The following is a 24,014-nucleotide window of genomic DNA, read 5'->3' as shown; positions in this document are numbered from 1 at the left end:
AATCTCACTCCAAAGCGGTTGTTAGGATTTTTCAATACCTTAAAGGTACACCTAACCTTAGGATCTGGTATCCTGATGGATCCGATTTCAATCTCACTGCTTATACTGATGCGGATCATGGTGGTTGCCATGTTGATAGAAAGAGCACATCTGGATCAATTCAGATGTTGGGGAATAGACTAGTTGGTTGGTCATCCAAAAAGCAGAACTGTGTGTCTTTATCAACAGCTGAGTCTGAGTACATTGATGCTGCTCACTGTTGTTCACAAGTTTTGTGGATGCAAACTCAACTCTTGGACTATGGCTTTAAGATTTCTAAGACCCCGATCTATTGTGATTCATAAAGTGCTATTGCAATAACAAGCAACCCGGTTCAGAATTCTAAAACTAAACACATAGATATTCGTTATCATTTCATTAAGGACCATGTAGAGAAAGGGGATATAGAGTTATACTTTGTGCCTACTAAAGTGCAATTAGCTGACATGTTCACTAAACCTTTAGATGAACTTAGGCTAAATTTCTTGATCAAATAGATTGGTATGGTAGAGTATAGTGCTTGATATTCCTTAGATCTGTTGGAACTTATTTTTGGGATCTTGTGTTTAGGGGGAGTAGATACTTTCTAGGGGGAGCCACTAAGTTTCAGTGCTTTAGATAATTTTTCTTTAAGGGACTGCCTTTAGATTAATGATAACTTCCTAGATATATTTGTTCAATGGTTACGCAAGGGGGAGGTAACTCATTGATATCCTATTTCAAGGGGGAGTTAATTCATTTTCTTGAGAATATAATCAAAATGCTGATTTACTTTCTTGTATATCACATTTTGAGGGGGAGAAAACGGGAGAAAATGAGAAAATAATTCAAAAATATTGTTTTTCAAAAGTGAATTCAAAATTTCTTTATTTTTATCTGAAATAATTCACTATGGCTTGTATACATCTCAGTATGCAACCCGTGTCAACAATTGGTATCACTGAAGATTTGTATTTTGTATAAAATTCAAAGTTCTTTTAAGTACAAATCTTATTTTGAAAAATTCATAAAAATTGGAAAAGATAAAATCCAAAAATATTTAAATTTTATTGAATAAATGCTATTTTTAGCATTTTACCGAATCTGACAACCAACAGTACAGATTCGGTAAGTTCAAAGTTTTCAGAAATTGTCTCAGAATTGTTTTTCATGAAAAGATTGAAATGGATTTCAAGAGGAAAAATCAATTTGTCAAAATTTGGAGTTAAATTGTTAATGTTTTGAAAAAATTGGACTGTATTCGGTATTTTAGGCCCATTCTGTAAAGCCCATTCGGTATTTTACTTTCGGTATCTATAAAAGGAGAGTCAAAGTCAAACATTACTCTCTTACTGTTATTAATCACCTACCGAGTCTGTTGATTATACCGAATCTGCCTAATTCTACCGAGTCCGTCATTCCGTTTCTTTAAATTCTTGGTAATTGTTCATTTTAATCAATGTTTAAGATATATAATTGTAGATCTGAGATAATTAAGTTTTTATCAACCAGAAAAGATCAAAATAACTGGATTATGACCTTTAATTTTTGAAATCTTGTTGATTATACCGAGTCTGAGTCGATTTCAATTAATCTTTGATTAAACTCAATTGATTTGGAAAATCAACATGAAATCTTGTCTAATCTGAGTTAAATTGACTGATCTATTATTTAACCGAGTCTGATTACATGTTTAATTGCTTATTTGATGAATTCCGTATCTACCGAATGTGTTCTTATCCTGATACCGAGTTTGTTCATACAATTAACATGTTAATATACTTGTAATTGAATGGTTAATTGATCATGGTTGTGATATTACTTGATATATGATAGAATATGCATGTTTGAGTGACTTTCTGTTAATTGTTGAAGATACCGAATCTGGTTTTCTTTCTTGATGCCGAGTCTGAAATTTGGTACCTTGAAATTTTCTGATTTTTATCTTCAAACACTTAACATGTTTATTCTATATCTTTCTGATATGAAAACTCAAGCTTATTTGGTTACAGAATCTAAAGTTTTCATAACTACCGAATCTGCTTGAAATGTGTTTAAAAATTGACTAAGTGTTGTTCTGAGTCCTTGTGTTATATAATTGACTTTGCATGATGATTTTGTACTAAGATGAATATCATATGAATGTCATGGTTGTCAATTATTTGTTCATATTTGAGAATAAAAGACTTTTATATTCTTGAAAAATCATAAAAATCTTAAAATTTAAAAATATAAAAAGGATTTCAAAGGCAAATAAGAATAGAGATATATGCTTTTTGTTAAATATCTTGTGGTCTTCTATTTCTTATTTATACAGCTAAATGGCGAACAATCACTTCATCAACTCTGAAACCAGCATACCCTGCAACTACTGGACAATAATTCTAGAGAGGCACACACTGTGGCCTGCTCTCAATACTACTGCCAGTGTAGCTGTAACAGATCTGGAGTTACTTAACAGAACAATTAGGTTTGTGGAAGCTACACGACCTACTACTGAAAATCCAGAGGGAACACAAGCTCGTTTTGAATTTTAACTAAGAGGAGTTCAAGGGAGGAGGAGTTTCACTAAAGCTGATTTCAGGAGGGTCTTCAGACTTCCTCTTGTACAGAATGCTCCTACTTTTCCTGCTACTCAGCAAATGATGACTTCTGTCTTTGATCTTGGTTATGTTGGAGCTACCAACGTTCCACCAGCTAAGTTTCAGAAGAAATATCTGCACTCAAGGTGGTATGTGATCTTCTCAATCATCAACAGATGCTTGCTGATGATAAGGAGTGGATCTGATAGCTTGACTGTGCTGATGCTGAAAGTATTCTACTCTTTCACAAGAGTAGAGGCTCCTGACTATGCTGAGCTTTTATGGGATCTGGTTCAAGCTCAAGTTGATAAGCCAAGGGGTTCATACATCCCTTGCGAAAGGTTTTTCTGTATCTTTATCCATGATGCTATAAATGCTTGCAGAAATGCAAATATATTTGTACCAGATACACATGGATTACAGATGAAAAGGTTTGGAGAGCTGAAGATGAACACCCCTATGGTGTCTGATAATCAATTCACTGCGCCAATTCCAAATTGGCTAGTGAGGCTAGCTGAACCCCAAGACGCTCGTATGCGTTCTTATTTTCAGGCTGTAGGAATACCTCTTCCGAACCCGGTACAACAAGAACAAGTTGAACCTGCCGTGGTTCCAGCCCCAGAGGTTGTAGAGGAACCTGTAGTTCAACCACCCGAGCCAGCTAATCCTCCACTTAGGGTGAACCTCAAACGATCTAGGGTAGCACACCAAGCTTAACCCGTGAGGATCAGGGAACCTAGTCCAACTAGGATTGAACCAACCCTTTCCACAACACCCGAAGTAAGCAGTGACACTTCAGCAACAGCATCTGAATCATCTCCTGAACATTCTCCTAAGAGAACTCGATACATGCCTGATGAGATGATTCAGACTCCGCCAACCCAACGAGTAACTAGATCTAGGACTTCGACACCCATCGTCCGCCAAACAGTTACTCCAACCATTGGTGATACGGATCAAGACCAAGAGCCAATTAGGTCACCCTCACCTATCTCCGTATCACATCCAAGAATAATAGTAAGCCCTACGCTAAATGAAGCGCAAGCTTCGGTAGGCAAGAGATCTAAACGCACGGATGGTAAAAAGACCACTAAGCCCATCCAATCTAAACAGGACTTAATAATAAATCCTACAAAGCAAGGTGCTTCGGCATCTAAGGAAGTAAAGTCTTCCTCTGCAGTAAAGTCTGCGTTGACTCAATCGATTAAGGAAACTCAATCATTGAAGTCCAGAACGGCCGAAGGGGAGCCGAAAAATCTTGAAAAGGCACCCTGCGTATCGGCTGGAAATCCTCCTGTACCTCAATGTACAACAGGGTCTCGAGGTCCGGCTTATCTTGATGAGGAAGATCTGCCGCGTCCCATGGAAACAAGTCAACATGACAATCCTTCAGGATATTTATCAGACTTCCAGCAGACTGTTCCCTTGGTTCATGAAAGTGATCCATTGGTTCAAACCAGTTCTCTTCTGGATTCTGAATCTCAGGGTCTGGAGGAAGAGTCTTTAACTGAAAGAGCTGTGCCACCTCATGGTATATCAATGATTTCAGGTGTCGGGGATAGCAATATCTCTGCGAGAACTAAACCGACGGGTAGTCCTGCTACTTTGTCAGAGTCCCATGAGACCAAAGTCATGGAGGCGGATGCTTCGAAAGAAACTTCGCCGGTGACAACTCCGGTTGTTACCCAACCTCCATCAGAAGGGGATATCACGAATCTGACTAGTAGTATGTATAGCCCTACATATAAGAATAATACCGCACAATCATCCTTACCTGCCCTCACGGCAACTCAAACACTTCCACCAACATCGCCTTCAACAGTTGCTGCTGCTGGTGTTCCTATTGTTACTTTTCCACCATCACCTTCTCGTTTACCACATTTCTATGATGCTTTGGAGCAAGAATATTTCAGTCGTATGTTTTCTAGAGTCAATCTAGATGTTCTTCGACGCACTTCGCTTCAAGCATTGTTTCGTGCTCGTGTTCGATATCCACTTAATTCCTGCTCTTCTCCGTTGAGTCCTCACCGTGATGATGAACATGACGATTCTGATCCTCAGAATAGCCATGAGGGGAGATAGGAGTAGATGGAGAATATCTAACGGTAAATATTTCAACTAAGGGTGGTGGTGTAAGGTCTTCATCAGCTTCACAAGCTCAACAAGTTCAGATGGAATCAGAAATGGTTACTACACATGATGAAATTGATGATAAGGAGCTTGAGCAAGTTATAATTCCAATTGTTCATAATGAGGCTGATAGTGGACTGGTAGATGAGGATTTTTACTTGAGTGATTTCTATCTTGAAGAGACGGATGACGATGGATTTGTCATTCTAAGCAAGTTATCATCAGTATCTTCAATTCCGGAAGATGTAGAGATTGTAGATGAAGAGAATCCTGAACCAGTAATAGAAAGTGATGATGAAATGGATTCTTCTGATGACGATGAAGACAATCTTTATGTTAATCCAAATGAAGATGAGATCTTTGATCATATTGAAGATGATGATGTTCCAAATAATGATGCAACAAATCCTACTGGTCATTCATCAAATTCAACACCCTCATCGAGTTCAAATCCAACAAATGCTAATGAAATATCAACTTCTGGTACATCTACATCAAGTGAAATAGTGAATTCCAGATTCAAATACAATCATGGAATATTCTTTAAGAATCAGGAGCAAAGATTATTGTTGGGAGTAGAACATGATTTTATAACGTTACGAAACACATTCATCGAAGAAAATGCTTACAAGATCTTCCGCATCAATGAATTACCAAGGAGTAAAAGGTTTACTTATATAGGTTCACGATTGCTTCCAGCAAGTGAAAGGAATTGGTATGAGTTTATGTGGAGGAAACATATCAACAAAGATGAAGATGATTTGTGGCTTCAAAGAAAATATCGTATTTCAGAAGTGTTGAATATTACTCGAGTCGGAGTAGAGATAAGCGAAAAGAAAGACGTCATCAGTCAGTTCCACGTTATCAGAGAAGATGAGAAAGAGTACAAGTTCACTGAAACAGATTTTCATAATCTAGATATGCTTGACATCATTCACATCTACAACTACCTCAGTATCATCACCATACGACCTTTTGCTAAGGCTCAAGCTTTGGAAGCTGTGAAAAGATACATGATGGAGACAATAGAACTGATGAGAAGTGAAGACTTTCAAATAAGTCTCGAAGCAAAAAGGAAAAAGATTCGAATTACGTGTCCAAATCAATTTACAGAGGGACTGAAGGATATGAGGATGTTTCAAATGCAATTCGAACCCGATGGGTTTGTTTTTGTAAATTCTCAAAAAGAAAAGGTGTTCATTCGTACTGAAGAGCTAAACAAATATTCAGATGGAACACTTAAGGCTGCACTGAAGTATCTTAAGATTCATCAAAGCAAGTTCCATGACATTGACATGATAATGGGTCTTGGAGAATTCATAAAGCATATAAGAGATCGTCTGAAACTCCGGGTTCGTACAAGACAGTTTGAGATACTTCGTGGACAGAGAAAGAGAAGATATTTCAAGGAAATGGATGAATATCCATTATATGAGGGAGATCCAAGAAAAGCGTGGGGTGTCTGGAAACCTTCTAAGCAAATTTTAGAAAATCAAGTAGAAGTTTCAAAACCAGATGGCACACAATGGAAACTAACGTTTGGACCTCTCAAGATTACAAAATAGGATTATGTTGTAAAGTTCACATTTAACACTAAGGGGGAGATTGTTAGGACCCCGAAGTTGTATAGTGTTAATGTGAAATAAGCTTAATTGAAGGTTCCTTAGAAGAGGGCTATATAAGGAACATAAGTAGTCCTAATTAGATATCCATTGCATTGTAACTGAGTTCTAGAAGCTATGGAATGTAATTGTACCGATTCTCTCTAATACCGAGTCTCATGCTTACATACCGAATCTCTCTTTATCTTATCATTTCTCTCAATCTCAACATGATCTGACCTATCAAGATTTTAATAGTCGTCCACTTAAATAAGCGACAATTTTAGATGACATATGGATTTTTTAAATGTTCATTACATAATAAGAGTTTATGCAATAAATTAAGTACCTTTGGACCCATAATTACTCTAACACCATGTGCAAGTTCTTCAAAACCTGTAAGCATTAAAACCATTCATATGTCTAACTATTTCATGATCTCTTCAATAACATCAGCATCTTACAATACCTTTTTCCCAGCAGCTGGTAAGTAAAGCTAAAAGTTGACGTTTTGAAAGTTTTGGTACTCTTCATCCCGTTGCAACTTTCTGAAGTCAAAAACAAATATGACCAAAAACTGCACAATCAAAACTCAAAAGCCTCAACACACTTATGCCACTATCCCACTCTGGTCTATTCTCACAGAAACAATAACATAAAGTACAGCGTTACATATATAGAAGGAAAAGGAATTAAAATTTCACATTTTCACCTTAATACTTCAAACAACAGTTAAAGTTGAATCAATCGAAAACAGATATAATGACTTTTTACCATATAAAACATCTGCAGGATCACTCGTAACTCTAAACTGCAGTCCATTTGGCTTGACATAATAAAGACATCATATCGTAACCCTAATCTTCAATGCGTTCATACAAGAGATTCTGAGTATGGAAGGAACCTATAATCGTTGAATATATCCAGAATCGAACTTGTCTGGTGAATTGCGTGACCGTCATATAGATGAAAGGAAAAACAGGGTTTAATAGAATGATTTGATAAATCTCACATTAATAACTTGTTTAGATTTGCAACAGAAAACCTTTTGAATTTGATGAATTATGTTCATACAAATTGATAAGAACACTAACCCTGATTAATGATCAATCGGTTCCCTGATATCTTCAATTTTCGTGATCATGTCAATGATTAATGATTAATAAATTTTAAAACAAAAAACAAAGCGAAAGAAACAAACAAATCAAGTAGACATAGATCTTTACACCATACAACAATTTTTGCATACCTGATTCAATATGGAGCGGATATGAGAAGACTTAATTTGTTATGAAGAAGTAGAAGAACATTGAAGAGGAGAAGGGAACCCTCGAATGATTAGAAAGAGAATCAGTTTTTGTGAAACAGTTTGTTGGCAAATTCTTAGGGATCCATCAAAACCGAAGTGGGCACTATTGTAATTAGAAAACGTAACTGTCGATTAGAAAGCCTAATGATGCCATCACTAATTTAAATGGTTGAGATTAAACTTTAAAAACTCATATTACGGGTGAGATTTTTCTACTTGGATTTTTTACAAAAAAAAATGACATCATAAAACTTTTCTTATTATAGATAAGAAAGATGTGGTGTTTGGCTCATGGAATCCCACTTCCAGTGGAATTTATAGATTCCCGTATATACAGAATTGGAATTCTTTGGGATATCCGATGCAATTTAATTCCATCCAAAGCTGAATGTTCAAAAGACGATTATACCCTCAAACTTAAAACAAATCCGCCGTATATTTTTCTGTAGCTTTTCTATCTGGATCTTCAATCGCCTAAACCTATCTCTCTCGATCTTCAATCGCGATCTCTCTCCATCTTCAATCGCGCTAAACCTATCCGTCGATCTTCAATCGCGATCTCTCTTCATCTCCAAAATATCAGGCGATCCTTCTGTCTTTGTACAAAATCTCAATTTGTTCTGTCTTCTCGATATTTTGCCCAAATTCGTTTTGAAGATATTTTGCCCAAATTCGTTTTGACCTAAATTCTTTTCGACTTAATTTGTTTTTCAGAAATAGATTATGCTTGCTGTTGTTTAACATATTTTGTTTGCTGCTATTATATCAAACGAATTCTGAATGGAATTGATGGTTTTAACTGTTTGTTTTCAACTGCTATTACTAAATTCTTTTAAATTGATGTTAACCAAAAGTGTAGTGATTGATTTATTTTGATGATGTAACTTATGTAAGTATTGTATATTGATATAAACTGCGCATTTGTTACTTAGATCTAAACTGTTATTGCTTACACGTATATGTACAGTGATTGATTTAAGTTTTTTTTTGAAAAGCAAAAGTATTATTATTATTAACCAGATTATAACAATACAATACATGTCCCTATACTCTTCTATACAATGATGTTAACAGTCGAAACAATCGGAAAAAGATTGGATTTAAAACATAAAAAGTTAATCGGAAGTGCCGTAGGCTAAATAACCTGATGAGGGATGAACTTGTGAAACACAAGCGGGGCAGGAAGAGACAGCCGTGCCGATCAAGCGGCGACAAAGATGACGAACAACCTGCCCATTTAATCTAACCCACATAGGCCAAATAAGACAAACGATCACTATCTGATTATTAAAATGCCGTATTAACCGACACCCGATCGATTTGGAGGAGGTGCCACGTAGAAAGATGGGTTGAGGAGCCATTGATGCCATGCGATTGATGTTTTTTTTCTCGAACGGTTTGAGATCCAACTAAAACTTTGAGTTTGGATCTCGGAAATTATCATTGCAGGATTCCAGATTTTTCCTGAAAAAACTTTTAAATTTCTATGTTTCCATAAGATGTAGCACGTAATCCATTTAGTAGCTTGCCATAAGGATTGCCCAGTGGAGTTATGCGAGAAGCCCTGGTCGGAGATGATGGCCTCATTGATATTAGAAATTGTATAGCTATTTTGATTCCACCAGCCGAGTAATTGCATCCAAATTGAAGCCACTTTTTGACAATTTATCAACGCATGGTCAACGGTTTCGATATGTTGGTCGCATAGTGGACATAAGATGGTGTGAAGGTCAGTCCCTTTCTTATCTAGTTCATACCTGACCGGGATTTTTAATTGGATGACCCTCCATGAGAATATGAAGACCTTTTGTGGGACGTATTTGTTGCGGGGTAATGAAAGATTTCTTGAATTGATGCCATATTTTAGATGGTGATTGATTTAAGTTGATACTGTAAACACTGTGTGTAGATATATACTTATATATAGGCTACTTTCGATGCTCGTTCTTCTTGCATTCTTACTCGGTCTTCATCACTCCGTCGGTAACTAGTTCAATTCATCATTCTAACATAAATTAGTTGTATAGTTTGTTAGATCTGTTTTGACCTAATGTTCGTTTTACTTAATTTGTAATGCTGTTTGTTTAATTGATCTGGATTCGTTTGTAATTGTCTCGTAATTACTGTTAATTAGGTCATAGTTTTAGTGATTTAGTGCTAGGTGATATAGATCAAGTGTAGCGATTGATTTATATTGATGATGTAACTTATGTAAGTATTGTATATTGATATACTGCGCATTTGTTACTTAGATCTGAACTGTTATTGCTTACACATATATGTACAGTGATTGATTTAAGTTGATGATGTAAACACACAGTGTAGATATATAGGCTGCCTTATAGCACATGATTCTACACATTTGTAACATTTTTAACTTATATAAACTGTTATTGTTCACACACACAATAATTTTTATACTGTGATTGATATGAATTGATGCAGTGAATACTCTATATCACTATACAGGGTGTGTTATAGGCTATCTTCTGTTACTTAGATCTAAAACTGGTATGCGTTATTATGTATATCAGTATATGTATATGTACGAATGTATGTACTGGTTAAATGAGATTTTAGAGTCCAGATCTGTCATGTTATTAGTGTGGGCATCACATTTGATGTTTTATGTAAAGTTATATATTGGACAGTGAGTATGAAATTATAGAGTTAAAGTTTGGATGCGGTTTTTGCAGGGCATCCTACTGAGCAAAGGAGGTCTGCTTCGAAAAGAAAGGAGGCAACTTTAGATACTGCGTTAAATAAAGTAATGTTTTTGTTCTTGCATCTGTTATCCTGTTATAGCAACATTGGAATCATTTTTTGATTATATATACATATTTACATGTTAATTAAACGAAGCACCACTCATGTGATCATCTTTCTATATTTACCTAATATATATTATTATGCAGGGAGGGCTATCATCACGTGTAGATGGACTTTTGAAAAATCTCGGACCAACTCTTCCAAAGGTTCATTGCATACTGCTTTGATGGTTAAGACTCAACTTTTGTACTATTAGTATTATTCTGTTGGCAGTACACGACTGCCTGTCTCATAGATAGTAAAGTATTAGCTTTGTTGAAGTTTAGTTATGGTACAACCCATCTAGGAGAGAACAATGATGTTCTACATTGCAAATAAAAAAAATATTTTAAAATATTAAAATGAGTTACTTATAGAAGTTCTTTGATTAAGGGGTTGTATGCCTGTATGTCTTTCTAACCATGATTTTTTAAGATAGGATACCCAATAGCAAGAATATGTAGTTTAGCATATGAACTCTAAAATCTGATGTCTCATCCTATCCGACACTTCGTAACTGAATAACATTTACTGTGAAAAAAGTTTAGAAAAACTGTCTTTCATTGGGTTGTTCTAGATGTTTGTGGTAATATGTTTAGGGAAAGAGTGACCAAATATGATTCTTATGCAACTAGAACAATTTACTTGTATTTTTTACTATAGCTCTCAAGTTTACTATTGTCTTGTACTTGGCTGCATACTGCTAACTATCTACCTTCGCTCATGTTTTCTTATTCTCCATATGGAGTGATGATTACATCAAAAACGATAACAGTGAATAGCAAAAAAAGTAGTCAGCAGCAATTCACAATTTCGTTACGAATTGATAAATTTTGTAATTTGTATACATTAGGTGAGGTGAGAAGAGAAGAGAAGATAAGATAAGATGGTGAACAAACATAACTCGGGGGGAGGTTCATCATCAAGAAAGCAGCGTAAAAAACAGAGAAATGACTATGAAGACAGACTTGTTTGTGATTGCAAGGAAAGATCCAAGTGTAAAAAGCGGTGTGATTGTTTAAAGGCAAAAAGATTATGTTCACAGTTGTGCGGGTGCGACCCCGCTAAATGCAAGAGAAGAAATGCAAATGCGGGAGAAGATATCGAGCATTATATTCAAGAAAGTAAGATTGAGTTGAGAGAAGAGTTGAGAGAGGCGAAACAAGAGATCCGCGAAGTCAAAGCGGAACTCAGAGACTATAAGGACGAATTGAGAGAAACAAAACGCGAGCTCAATGAGACCAAGCAAAGGCTAAGAGAAGCAGAAAACCAATCGTTTAATAAGGTGTTTTACAAGTCAACTTTTCTGTTGTTTTTGGATTATATTATATTAATGATAATCTAACACCATACACAAGGGCGGGCCATACCCCTAAACAAGTCAACATTAACGTGATCATAAGCTAAGCTAACTTTTTTTTTTTTTTTTTTTTTTTTTGGCAGAGGACATCATCATCATCATCATCATCAGACTTATCCAATATTGGAGGATATGAGGAAGTGAAACATTTAAAAGCGCGACTTGCTGACGCCGAGGCACAATTGGCCGAGGCCGCATCAAGAATTATCAAGGCAGAATCAGAAGTTGCTAGAGGAGAAATTCTAAGAAGAGAAATGCATGAAATCATCATGGTTAGAATCATAGAGCATTTACTTGAGATCTTTTATCTTCTTTTACATTTAATTAGTCTTTTTGAACTTTAATATAATATTTTTTTTTTAAGGATTTGAAAGGAAATATACGAGTTTTTGCTCGGGCGCGACCATCAGACGATGAAGCTGATGAAGCTGAAATAAAGATGATGAGTTTTCCAACGAAAATGGTCGGGGATGTTGGTGAAGCGATACAAATCGTCAGAGACGGTAAAAGTTTTCACCTTTTGTTAATAGAGTAGTACTAGGCAACGGGGACGCGTCGGTCGAGACCTCAGGAGGGACGAATCGGTCGAGATGGGGACGCGTCGGGCGTTGACCAACGTCGACTTTTTAAAAATAGTTTTATTAAACATATAATTTATTTATTTATAATATTATATAGAAATCGAAAATAGAAAATTCATTGTTTTCATTATTATGTTATTGTTATGTTAGGGAAAATATCTACGTTCAAATTCGATAAGGTATTTGTGCCTGAATCAACACAAACCGACTTGTTTGCTGAGATATCTCAGGTGATACAAAGTGCTCTGGATGGTTACAAGGTAAATTTTTGCATAACTTTTGGCACTATAAAAGTTGAGGCATGCAAAATTCGCTATTCGGGGCGGGGATTAATCGGTTGGGACTTTGGAAGGATTTATCGGCAATTCGGGGATTGATCCATTGCCACCTATATGAACTCTTGTTGACTTATAATTTTGCCAGACTTTGTTTCATCAGTAAAACCACATTCCAAAGGCCTTAACCCCAATCCACCTTGTAAAGTCATGTTAAAATGTTTGACCAATTTTTTCTAGACTTGTAATTTAAATTCATGTTAAAATGGGTGACCAAAATTGACTTTGACCGACGTTGATTACCAAATTCGATTTTGACCCATCAATCAGGGGTTTCTTATTATTATTTACAACACTGTTTGTTTATACCGTAACTTCTAATAAGCACTAACTAATCAAACTTAAAATACCTTTTTGTAGGTGTGCATCTTCGCGTATGGACAAACAGGATCCGGGAAGACGCACACCATGATAGGCGGCTCAGGGGACAAAAGGGGATTAATACCCCGGTCACTTGAAAAAATATTTGAGGCTCGCCAAAATGTTCACTTAGGAGTCCAGGTCTACAATTTCATAATATTCCTCAAAATGACTTCATATACGTGTTTCACACAGATGAAAATCTGGCAACAATGTTACAAAAGCCCGTAAAGATAGTGTACAGATGTTTCAGTCTCAAAGCATTAATTTTTTCCTGTTAAAAAAATTTAATTAGAATTAGATTAGCTACTTTGATGAAAACTGTCCACAAAGACACAATTCATATTAAGACTCTACAGCTATTGCAAAATTAGAGTTAGATGAATGCTGTAGTATTAAACCTTTCAAAAAGAAGTAGAATACATGCTATTGCAATTTCTGTTTTAGATTAGTGAAATTTTGGATAAAATGGGAAACTTGGCTTAATATTCTGGACGTGGACAATATGAGTATGTTAGGGTTAGTTTTGAACTAATAAATAAATTAACAACTACAGGTCTCGATCTATGAGGTGTATCTTTCCACGATAAAAGATTTGCTGTCTGACGACGACTCGAGAACTCTCGCTGTAAGAGATTGCGATGGCGATACGAAGATCAATGGTATCACCTGGGTGAATGTCAAAACCCTCGATCAAATCTTGGATTTGTTAGCCAGAGCTAGACAGAAAAGGTATGTGTTTCAAACATAAATATATGAAAGTAAGTAAGCATAGATATTTGCCTCTAATTTGAAATATTTATGTTTGAAATGTTTTCGTTCAAAATTTAGTTGAAAAGTCAACGTTGGTTAACATCCGTCTCAGCCGTTGTTGACCGCCGTTTTAACCCTTGTTAACTGTCTTTTTAACCCTTGTTGACTGTCTTTATTTTAAACTGTTTCGATTTCAGGAAGGTGGCACAGACACAAATGAATAAGCGTTCATCACGAAGCCACTTTGTCTTTACGTTAAAGATGATAAAAGCCTTAACGAATAATTATATCAGTTAACTTTTTTTTATATGTGTTTATTTTTATTTTATTTTTTGCTGAAAAATGTAGTTAATATTTTTTATTTTTTTTTGTTTTGTTTTAGGTCATGGACGACGAACACAAAGAAGGTGTTCTGACATTGGCTGACCTAGCGGCCAGCGAATCCGTGGATAGTCAAAAGGAACAACTACAAGTCGAAGAAGCCAAGGCGATAAACCAATCGCTAGCCAAATTGAAAGATGTGATTTTGGCCTTGGTCGAGAGGGAACCACATGTCCGATTTCGTGATTCAAAACTGACACAAATCCTTAAGGTAAATTATATTAGTATTAATTATTATATTATTGTTATTGTTATTGTTATTGTTATTGTTATTGTTATTATCATTATCATTTATCATTTATCATTTATCATTTATCATTTATCATTTATCCTTTATCCTTTATCCATTATCCATTATCCATTATCCATTATCCATTATCTTGACATTGAATAAAAAAGCCATATCTCATCGGAAGATCAAAGACGATTATGGTTTTGAATGTTTTGACTTCGGTGGAATCAGTGGCAGAATCTATCAGCAGCCTTCGCTTTGGTCGTGTTGTAAATTCGTGCGATACAACAACAATCAGGTTTACATATTGTTGTTGTTGTTGTTGTCGTCGTCGTCGTCGGCGGCGGCGGTGGCGTAAAATATAAATTTTGTCGTTTACTTTTTTTTTAAAGCTTTATATAGGTTTTTTATATTTTTCATATTGAAATGGTTTGGAAATTGATTTTAACGGGTCTAGATGGACCTTCTAATAAATATGTTGATAGACTAAATATGGGTCCATGTTGGACCCATTTACTTTGTTTTCTCGATACCCAATGTTTTGAATGATGCTATTGCTATTCAGCATCTATATTTATGGTATGGCTTAGGTCTATCTAATACTGCATTTGTTTGTGTAGAAATATGCCGCCTCCTTTCGCTCGAAACTTCAAGGATCACAGAACACAAAACTTCAAGGGGAGTACATTTTAATGTCCCAAGCACCTCTGCTCTACACCATCAAAGAAACAATTACCCGAACCAAACTCCTGCTACTGCTTATCAGACATCACAAGGGAAAAGTAAGAAGAAAATGTGATCGACAGCTTTCACGTTTCTAGAGTTCAATGGTTTCTGTACACGAAGGATTCAATACATGATAACAAGTTATATGTGAAATGCAATCATGTCTATTGCCACAATAAAGGATGAGAAAATGGCTAGAAAAGTTGCTATGAAATACTCCAAGTAGTTGTATACTTGTATATATACTTTGATGCTAACTAGTTGTGGAGCCCTCGCTTCGCGCCGGGGGCTCCGTTTTGAATGCGAGTTAAAAAAAAATCTTGATCTATTTTGCAAAAAAGAATTTTTTTCGACATCTAACATTGAAGGGTTATTCATTTTAATGAAAGTTGCTTCTTTTAGCGTTTTTTTTTTTTAGAAAGTTAGTTGATTTATTTTGTAAATAAGAATGTTTTTCGACATCTTTTGGTAGCATTGAAGAGTTGTTCCTTTTATGAAAGTTGTTTCTTTTATCGTTGAAGAAGAAAGAAAAAAAAAGTTAGTTGATTTTTTTGTAAAAATGAATTTTTTTGACATCTTTTAGTAACATTGAAGGGTTGGTTTTTTTACGAAAGTTGCATCTTTTATCGTTGGAGACAAAAAAAAAAGTGAAATGATGAAAATACCCCTGGTTACTATTGGTGAATAGTGCTATAGTGTTTTGTCTATTAGTATATAAAGTACGTGCCCGCGCTTCGCGGCGGAGTGGCTCTTTTAGTTAGTTTTTACGGTTTTATGTTGTGTGTATCTGTATGCATAAACGGTTTTATCTCGTGTTGTACGTCTTTCGGTTTATAAAAGTTTAGTTGCCTTGTAAAAAAAGATTTTACATGAAGCTATTGTACATAGATGCTTAGTAATTACTTCGTACATGTTAAAGTTTGAAAGCTAATTATGTATAGTTATGGTACATGCTAACTATTAGCTGCCTTCCCAACTCATTTTATTTTATGTCTTCTGTAAATTATAATATGGGTCAATAAGTGCTTATTTTAAATTTGGGCTTAAGAAACGGTTTAAGAGCAAGTTAACCAAAATAAAAGCATACATACTATTATTACCTGTGTTGTAAAAAACCCGATTACTCGCCGATTAATCATTTTTAAAAGCAATCCGTTACGATTTTTCAAAATCCGTTTAATTAATCGGTCAACGCCAATTGATGGGTCAAAATCGATTTTGGTAATCCATGTCAGTCAAAGTCAAAATAGGTAAACAATTTAACACGAATTTAAACTAGAACTTTATATTTTTTGAACAAAATGAACCATTTTAAACAATTATGTTAAAGTTTATGTTTACATTTATGGTTTTATTCTATATTTACATATATGATTTTTAAAATTTAATATTTAAATGTATAAAGTACAATCCGATTAATCCCCGATTAATCCCCGAATTACCGATTACTCCTTCCAAAGTTCCGACCGATTAATCCCCCAATAACAAATTTTGCAACCTTGATTATTACTCTAGGTGGATTTTTATGTTGGCCCAAAATCCATTACGGAGTATAAAACAACTCTTTTGTTAAGCTTGGCTTTTGTTAAACCCACAATAATTAAAGCCTGCACTCTTTCCCTCAATATAAGAATTCTACCCGACACTTTTTATTTTCTTGATTAACAATCTGAACCCTAGTTTTAGATAACACACACTCTTTTTTCTAATTTTCAGCCGTCATTGGCCGTTGCTACTCTGCCGATCAGCCGGCCATTGCTACTCCGCCAGTCCACCGGCCGTTGCTACACCGCCGGTCATCCAGCCGTTGCTACTCCGCCGGTCATCCGGCCGTTACTACTCCGACGACCAGTTCGATAAATCAGCCATATAACTGATGTTCTTTTCGTCGATTTTGTAACAAACACGTCGTTCATCGCTGTCATCTCTTATTTTTTGTATGTATTTACTTAGATTTTGTTGGTCTTTGGTCATGGTGGTAGGAGGTAGATTGTGGTGGTAATTGGTGGCGGGTGGTAGATGGTGGTGATAGGAGGTCATGTTGGTGGCATACGGTCGATCGGGGTTGTGCACGAAGGTTGATAGTAGTGGTTGACGGATTTTGATGGTGATGGTGGAAGAAGGCCGTTGGTGATGGTGGCGGTAGGAGATTCACGGTGGTGGTTATAACAGGAGGTAGATTGTGGAAGGTAAAAAAAAAAAAAAAAAAAAAAAAAGAAGCTAAATGACTAAAATACTACTTATATTGATAAATTATTTTCACAATCATATAAACATTCCATCGCTCTTTCTAATAACAATTTGATAATATTAAAACGGATCATCATAGTGATTCCTAGTCAAAGGGTCTATAGTAGCTGTCTCGGCAATCTATACAATGAATTCGAAAAACACAGATTATTGTTATCTTAGGTATCATCAATGAAGTCGTTTTGTCCAAGTAATTACTTCACGAATGTTAATATTTAAAATTAAAATATGGGTAAGGTTCTGAGATTTGATAGATGATCTTATCCGTTGATTCTTGAGATCAACGACTGAGATTCATTGCTTCTTAACAACACTAATTAATATTATCTTCTCTACCCCTTACAAAGCATGTGTCATATTGCCACGTGTCACCACCTCCTAATCCGTCATTAACAATAATTCACCTGTTAATCTATGATTAGCTGTTTTTTTTTATTTCATAATTACTACAAATTGACAAGTGCCTCAATCCTATTCGTCAACCTTTATAATTACGCATAAAAAAATAAATTGATCTCCTCCAACTGTCAGAGCGTATCATCTCCAACTTCCCACACCCACATCTTCTTTTCCGGCGATTAGTGCCGGCGACAGCCATAAACAACCTCTCAGTACCAACCAATTTATCCCTTACATGATTTCAAATCTGAATATATGAATTTTGTATAAAATCTCAGATTTGGTTCGAATCTGACAGCCGCCATCGAATCCGGTGACTTCACTACAGCCGGAATCTCCGATGATTATTCCGATCAACCTCCATACCCGGGGCGACCGCCGTATTCCGTTCAAACGGCAGCACCGCCGCCTTCCGTCATATGCGATTACATACAGGTACGATAGATTCGATTAACGTGAATTTCATACATATCATCTTCTGTTATCGGTTCGTTTTTTCATCGATTATGGGTTGTTTGCAAATAATATACAATCGTTGAATCTGTTGATTATTTACAATCGATTGTTATCGATTATTTACAGAAAGTATTACCCCAAAAAAACCACCACTAAATCTCCTACGCATGTTCCTGATTTATCTCCCAACATCGATTTCTTCAAAAACGATGATGACTAATCTTCAATGTTATGAAACCATAATTTCTAATCCCAACACATATATGGGTGTAATTTTAAGATAAAAATTATAAACCTCATCTTCGTGTCACCACCATTGAACATATTTGTTGAAAGAAGAAAAATTGTTAACCTAATCATATGTAATCTTTATCTTTATTTAAAGATTATTCTACTTACAAACAGGTATGGTTTTCAATATTTCCTACAATATATTTTGTTTTTTATTATGTATTAAAACTTGTCCACCCGATCATTCAAATCAATTTTATTCTCAATCAGGTATGGGTTTTAATATGTTAACTTTTTCTATATGTGTTGTAGAAATTGGAGAGCAGACATGGTGAGGTTAATTCTTGTGCATTATGTTTAAGTGAAACTGTACAGGGTGTTTGATTAGAGGTTATTGTGAACTAATTATGTGACGTAATAAATCCATATGAATCTGGAGGCAAACAAAATTGATCAGGCTGATTTTTTTAGTTAGTGATTTGAAGAGAATCTTATTCTCTTCTACATTATTATTAGGTTATTAGCGACTTTATTCCGAATTCACTGGATCCGTAATGTTAGATTTGTAACTTTTTTGATGTTGTCGTAGCCATAGGAACAATATGGTCTAACCTACTACATTGGTATTTGCTTCAGGAGGTCAATCCTTTTAGTACGATTCCATTCAACGGTTTTCTACTCATGTTGAATCATATTTATCAGTGTTTGATTTCGTTTTAGTTTCTTTAGGTATATGATTTGTTACTAACTATCCGTTATATATATAGGTATTGTTTGTTACAACTTGCTCCTTAATCATGAATTCAATTTCATGTTCATAAGGGTGCTTGCACATAAGGTTTCTATAATTGTTGGTGTTAGAGTTCGTGATTTATAACGGAAAATGATGGAGAGTGTGTCATCAAGCTACGAGTAAGCAACTATACTTATTATAGTTGTCATCAAGTTCAGCAAGGTGGTAATATTTATTTGATATAGTTGTCCCACACATAGATACATACGTACACACACACACACACTTTTTATTGAGGTTTATATTTTGGATTCATATTACAAGTTTGAGGTGGCATTGTGGCGAGATGCATGGTTTAAAAAAACGGTCGCCTCGTACGCCTTGAGGCGCGCCTCCATGCGATTTTCGAATATTCCGTTTTGAAACGTCCACCTCAAAGGCCAATTAAAACGTACGCCTCAAATGGGAGAGGCGGTTCGATTTTGGTACGCCTCACAGGTAAGTGAAAAACGTACGCCTCATGTTCACAGCCAGTCAACGACGGTCAAACAGCATTTAACGGTGTCGGAAACCTTAGATGTTGCCGGAATTGAGTAAAGATGAGGAAGGAGAACACGAAAATTAAATAGAAGAGAAGATAGGAAGAAAAAAAATTGAAACCTGTAAAATCCGGTGACCGGAGTTGGGGCTTTTGTTATTGGAAGAATATTTCGTTAGGCATGGGTTATTGAAGCATCCCAAAATCAGACATAGTTTAATGAATTCTTTGAGGTACTTGTCTGGTACTCGTAATATCAATGGAAGAGAAAAGAAGGAGAATGATCTTTTTTTGATCATCATAATAATGATAACGATGATGATGATATGTATAATAATAAAGAAAGAGAAAAGAAGGAAACAAGTGATCTTTCTAGATTAGTGTTGTCTGGTAGATATTTTAAGTACGTTGTATTTATTTATTTATTTTTTATCAAAGAACAATAATAGCCCCTCAACTTTTACCAAACTCTAATACCAAGAACAAACTAGATATGAACTCTTAAAACTTTAATTAAATGACATTAACAGCCCCTGTTAATTTTTTTATGTATTTTTTTAACTCCGCCTCGAACGTACGCCTCGGTTCGCCTCGAGGCGTACGCCTCGCCTCACAGAGGGGAAACGCCTCGAGGCACGTTTCCGTTTTTTTAAACCTTGGCGAGATGCAAGTAGAACAGATTGGGCGACAAGCTAGAACTGGTAATTTTATAGTTTGAGCTGAAATATATTTAATTGAAGTGGCTTGAAAGGGTATTGTGTGTAGGAAAATGTAACCATATGCCCATCCTGTGTGTATTAAGGCTACCCATATTTCAACATTACAAGTCAACTAAGTATCAATTTGATTTCATTTGTTTATGCTAATATTGACCAAAAAGTTGCATTATTATAAGTTTTTGTGATTGTTTTAGACTTGAACCTGCAATTACTATCTTGAAAAAGAAGGGTTGACAATGCCTTGCAAAAATGTTTTACATGAAAACTTAAGGTGGATTGATTATTTTAATTAGCCTGAAAGACATCCATCGTATTGTCGTGATGGATGGTGTTCATATTGGGGCTACTAAAAGGGTTTTGTTTGCCAAGTCTCAAACACTTCTTATGTTCGGACCACAGTCTGTAAATTGCTTTTGTGTGTGTGTGTGTATATATATATATATATATATATATATATATATATATATATATATTTGTTAATGTAGCTATTTACATGTTAATTGAGTTTTTATTGGTAGGATATAGTGATTCATTTAAAGTGTTTATGATCTATAACCCTTAGATCTATTAAGTTTTTGTGATAACATGTTCCTTCTTCACATAAGCAGCGGTCATCTCTCTCCATGTATAAAATAACATTCAGGTTACTCCGCCTTTAAGGTACTACCATCTTACACTCTTTATCTATGCCGCTAAATCTTATTTCAATTTGATAGTTTAGACATCCTGAACCAATTTCAATGTTGGGAAATAGTTATCTTTTATTAGTCTTTATTGATTTAAAGTCAAACAATTTTATAAACTTTGTGCTTAGTCAAACGTTGCTCATTTGAATTCTTTCTGTTTGGCTAAGTTGGTAGTTTACCGATAACCTAAAACAGAGAATGATGGTCAAGAAACTTAGTCACTTTTTCTTTCTTTAATATCAAAGTGTATAACATTTCAGTTACTAATACTTTCTCAGAAATATGATCGGGTTGACCCATCATTTCTGTATATACGTTTCCTTAATTTAAAAACAACTAATAGTTTGCATATTTGTTGTTTTCATGTAGACATTTCTATAATACTGTCAAAGTGACTGTACCGGATATATAAGTGGCATCTGTCGCCTATTATGTAACAACATGCTCTGGTTGTGCAACTTCTATTGAATATAAAGTTTTTGTAAATTTATTTGAAGTGTTAGACTTATTGGTACATATATAATATATAATATATAGTATATACCATTCATTTAAAAAAAAAATTAGTTGGTATATTTAGTTTATACATGTTTTTAGAAGTTGGAATTGGAAATTTGACCAAAACAAATTAGTTGGTATATTCAGTTTATACATGTTTTATGAAATTATATGTTCATGTTTAATGTCTATTGCTATGAGCATAAACTGTCAGTGCTAATTAATATGTTGTTCTCAATGTTGGAGTATATGTTTAATGTCTATTCCATTTTAGTATATTCGATGTACAAAGATACTTGTCATATTTATCTTTCATAACTTCGTTAACATTTTATACTTAGTTTTATTAGGGCTCGCCGTGCAACGCACGGGCTCTTAAAGGCTAGTTAATATTAAGATTAATACTTTATATCCTAAACCACGTGGGATGTTGGTCGTTTTCTCAAGGGGAATACGAAAACAGTCCCCCTCCTTTTCACACTTCTATTTTCATTCTTCTCTCTCACCTATACCCAACTTGCAAAAATTACACCAAACTTCAGGGGTAAAATGTAGATTCTCCAAATTAAAATAAAAACTTTTTTTTTTTTCACCCAAACCATTCTTTATTGTCTTTTTTTTTCTTTTTCTTCTTCTTCCTTTTGGCCATTCCTATGCAACTTGAACTAATTTTGCGGAAGCTTGTAATTCGTCACACGCAGAAACAAATGCTCTGAATACCACTTGATCCGTTACAAAATTAAGATCTCAACGTAATTCGTAACGATTTTAAATGAACTACAAATGGGTATTAATTGTCTACAAGTGAATGACAATATACGGAACAAAAAAAGGAATGGAAGAGACAGAGTAATCAACAAAGTGGGGTAAAACACTTTGGTTTTGTTTCTCTCTTCAAATGTATATAATAGCTACACAATAAAGAGGCTATTTGTTTCTCTCTTTGAATTACTCCTAAGTAATTAAAACAAAGAGGCATAAAATCCCCATCTTTCACCTAATGCTATTTATACATACAGCAAAATAGATGAAGCATTTTCTCATGATGTCCACTATGTATATCATAGTTGTTATCGTGGGTTTTAGTCCCACGTAATTTTTGTGGTAGCCAACAACTTTGGTTGACTCTTCTCTTTCTTGTTTCTCGGATAAAGTATAGCGGATCATTCCTCATTTCCTCCTTTTCTCCGGCAAAGATGACTAGCTCCCGCTAGTCATTAATTTTTTTGATATTGAATTCTCTCAAATTTTACAACCATATGTTTGTTCTTCAATTGAGGCATTTTTTCTACCTTCTTTTTTTATGAAAAAAAGATGTATTATTTTTCATGTTAAACCCTATAGGCTTGGAAACATGAGATTCTCTTCCACCACTATAAAGTAGAAGACATTTTTTTTTCCTCCATATTTTTCCACTAACATATTTTTCCATGGAACTAGAGGTTTTTTTTTTTTTTTTTATTTTAATTTTTTCCCCTTCATTTATAAACAAAAGGAAGAGTTCACACGCTTCTCACGTTTAACATTTTTTTAAGAATGTAAACATAGCAAATAGTTGTTTTTTCTCGGATAAAGTGTAACGGATCAAATATGAACGGAAATTGGGATGGAAATACAAGCATTGAATTATAGGGCTTCATTTGGAATCGAAATGGAGTTTTTAATTCGATTCACGTATGATAGAAGGAACTTGAACTAGTAATATTGGGAAAAAAGGATTGAATTGCATTAAAATTAGAGTAAATGTGGGATCGCTGCAGATTTAAGAAAAAATTTATTGTACAGAAATGTAAACGTAAATATATTTATACTTCTATTTATTTATTAAGAATCACTCCGTACTAAGATAAGATGATCAATAAATTACAAATAAAATCGCTCTCAATCGACGTTGTTGCCTGCATTACTTACTTTGTTTGGTTTCGAAAAATCAAGGTTTTTAGGGTGGTCTCTCGAAGGCTTTACCACCGCCCGAACAGTGGTTTTTTGACTGATCAATGGTTCTCGATGGCTCCTATTCAGGTTTTATTGGTTGCGAGAGGCTTCCTCGGTTAGCTGGTCTCAGGGTAAGTGTTCTTGGTGTGCCCGATGGACAGGTCTGTTTCGTTGGCTGACAACTTGAAGGTTGCTGTTTGGGACGGGGGAAGGAGTGGTGGGACCTACGATCTTGGGGGTTTATGTATTTTTAGGTTTGGTGCTTGATGGGGATTGCGGTGTATTGTTAGATAATGCTAGTTTGTTCGGTAATGTTCAATGTGTGGCTCGTGTATGTATTGGGGTGTCAATGGTTTGTCTTTGTTGTAACGTTGGTTCGTATACAACAAATCT

At 35.1% G+C, this 24,014-nt stretch overlaps 1 protein-coding gene and 2 long non-coding RNA genes across 3 annotated transcripts; all 3 read left to right on the top strand.

Annotated features, from left to right (window-relative positions):
- The first annotated feature begins 7,982 nt into the window (after window positions 1–7,982).
- Window positions 7,983–11,727, top strand: LOC139856103 (uncharacterized). The gene is made up of 4 exons (XR_011761669.1): window positions 7,983–8,223; window positions 10,337–10,407; window positions 10,556–10,638; window positions 11,307–11,727. It is a non-coding gene; the product is annotated as an uncharacterized lncRNA (long non-coding RNA).
- Window positions 11,728–12,062: 335 nt separating this feature from the next.
- LOC139853401 (kinesin-like protein KIN-14N) lies at window positions 12,063–17,036 on the top strand. The gene is made up of 9 exons (XM_071842795.1): window positions 12,063–12,080; window positions 12,173–12,311; window positions 12,540–12,649; window positions 13,085–13,225; window positions 13,641–13,816; window positions 14,035–14,038; window positions 14,220–14,429; window positions 15,071–15,232; window positions 16,893–17,036. The coding sequence occupies exons 1-9, from the start codon at window positions 12,063–12,065 to the stop codon at window positions 17,034–17,036; spliced, it is 1,104 nt and encodes a 367-aa protein (XP_071698896.1).
- Window positions 17,037–17,933: 897 nt separating this feature from the next.
- On the top strand, window positions 17,934–20,771 carry LOC139856076 (uncharacterized). Its single transcript, XR_011761659.1, has 3 exons — window positions 17,934–18,260; window positions 19,280–19,598; window positions 20,455–20,771. It is a non-coding gene; the product is annotated as an uncharacterized lncRNA (long non-coding RNA).
- Window positions 20,772–24,014: the final 3,243 nt, after the last annotated feature.

The sequence above is a fragment of the Rutidosis leptorrhynchoides genome, chromosome 6 (genome assembly GCF_046630445.1).
Source record: "Rutidosis leptorrhynchoides isolate AG116_Rl617_1_P2 chromosome 6, CSIRO_AGI_Rlap_v1, whole genome shotgun sequence".
Classification (NCBI taxonomy): Eukaryota; Viridiplantae; Streptophyta; class Magnoliopsida; order Asterales; family Asteraceae; genus Rutidosis; species Rutidosis leptorrhynchoides.
This window is presented reverse-complemented; position numbering and strand designations above follow the sequence as displayed.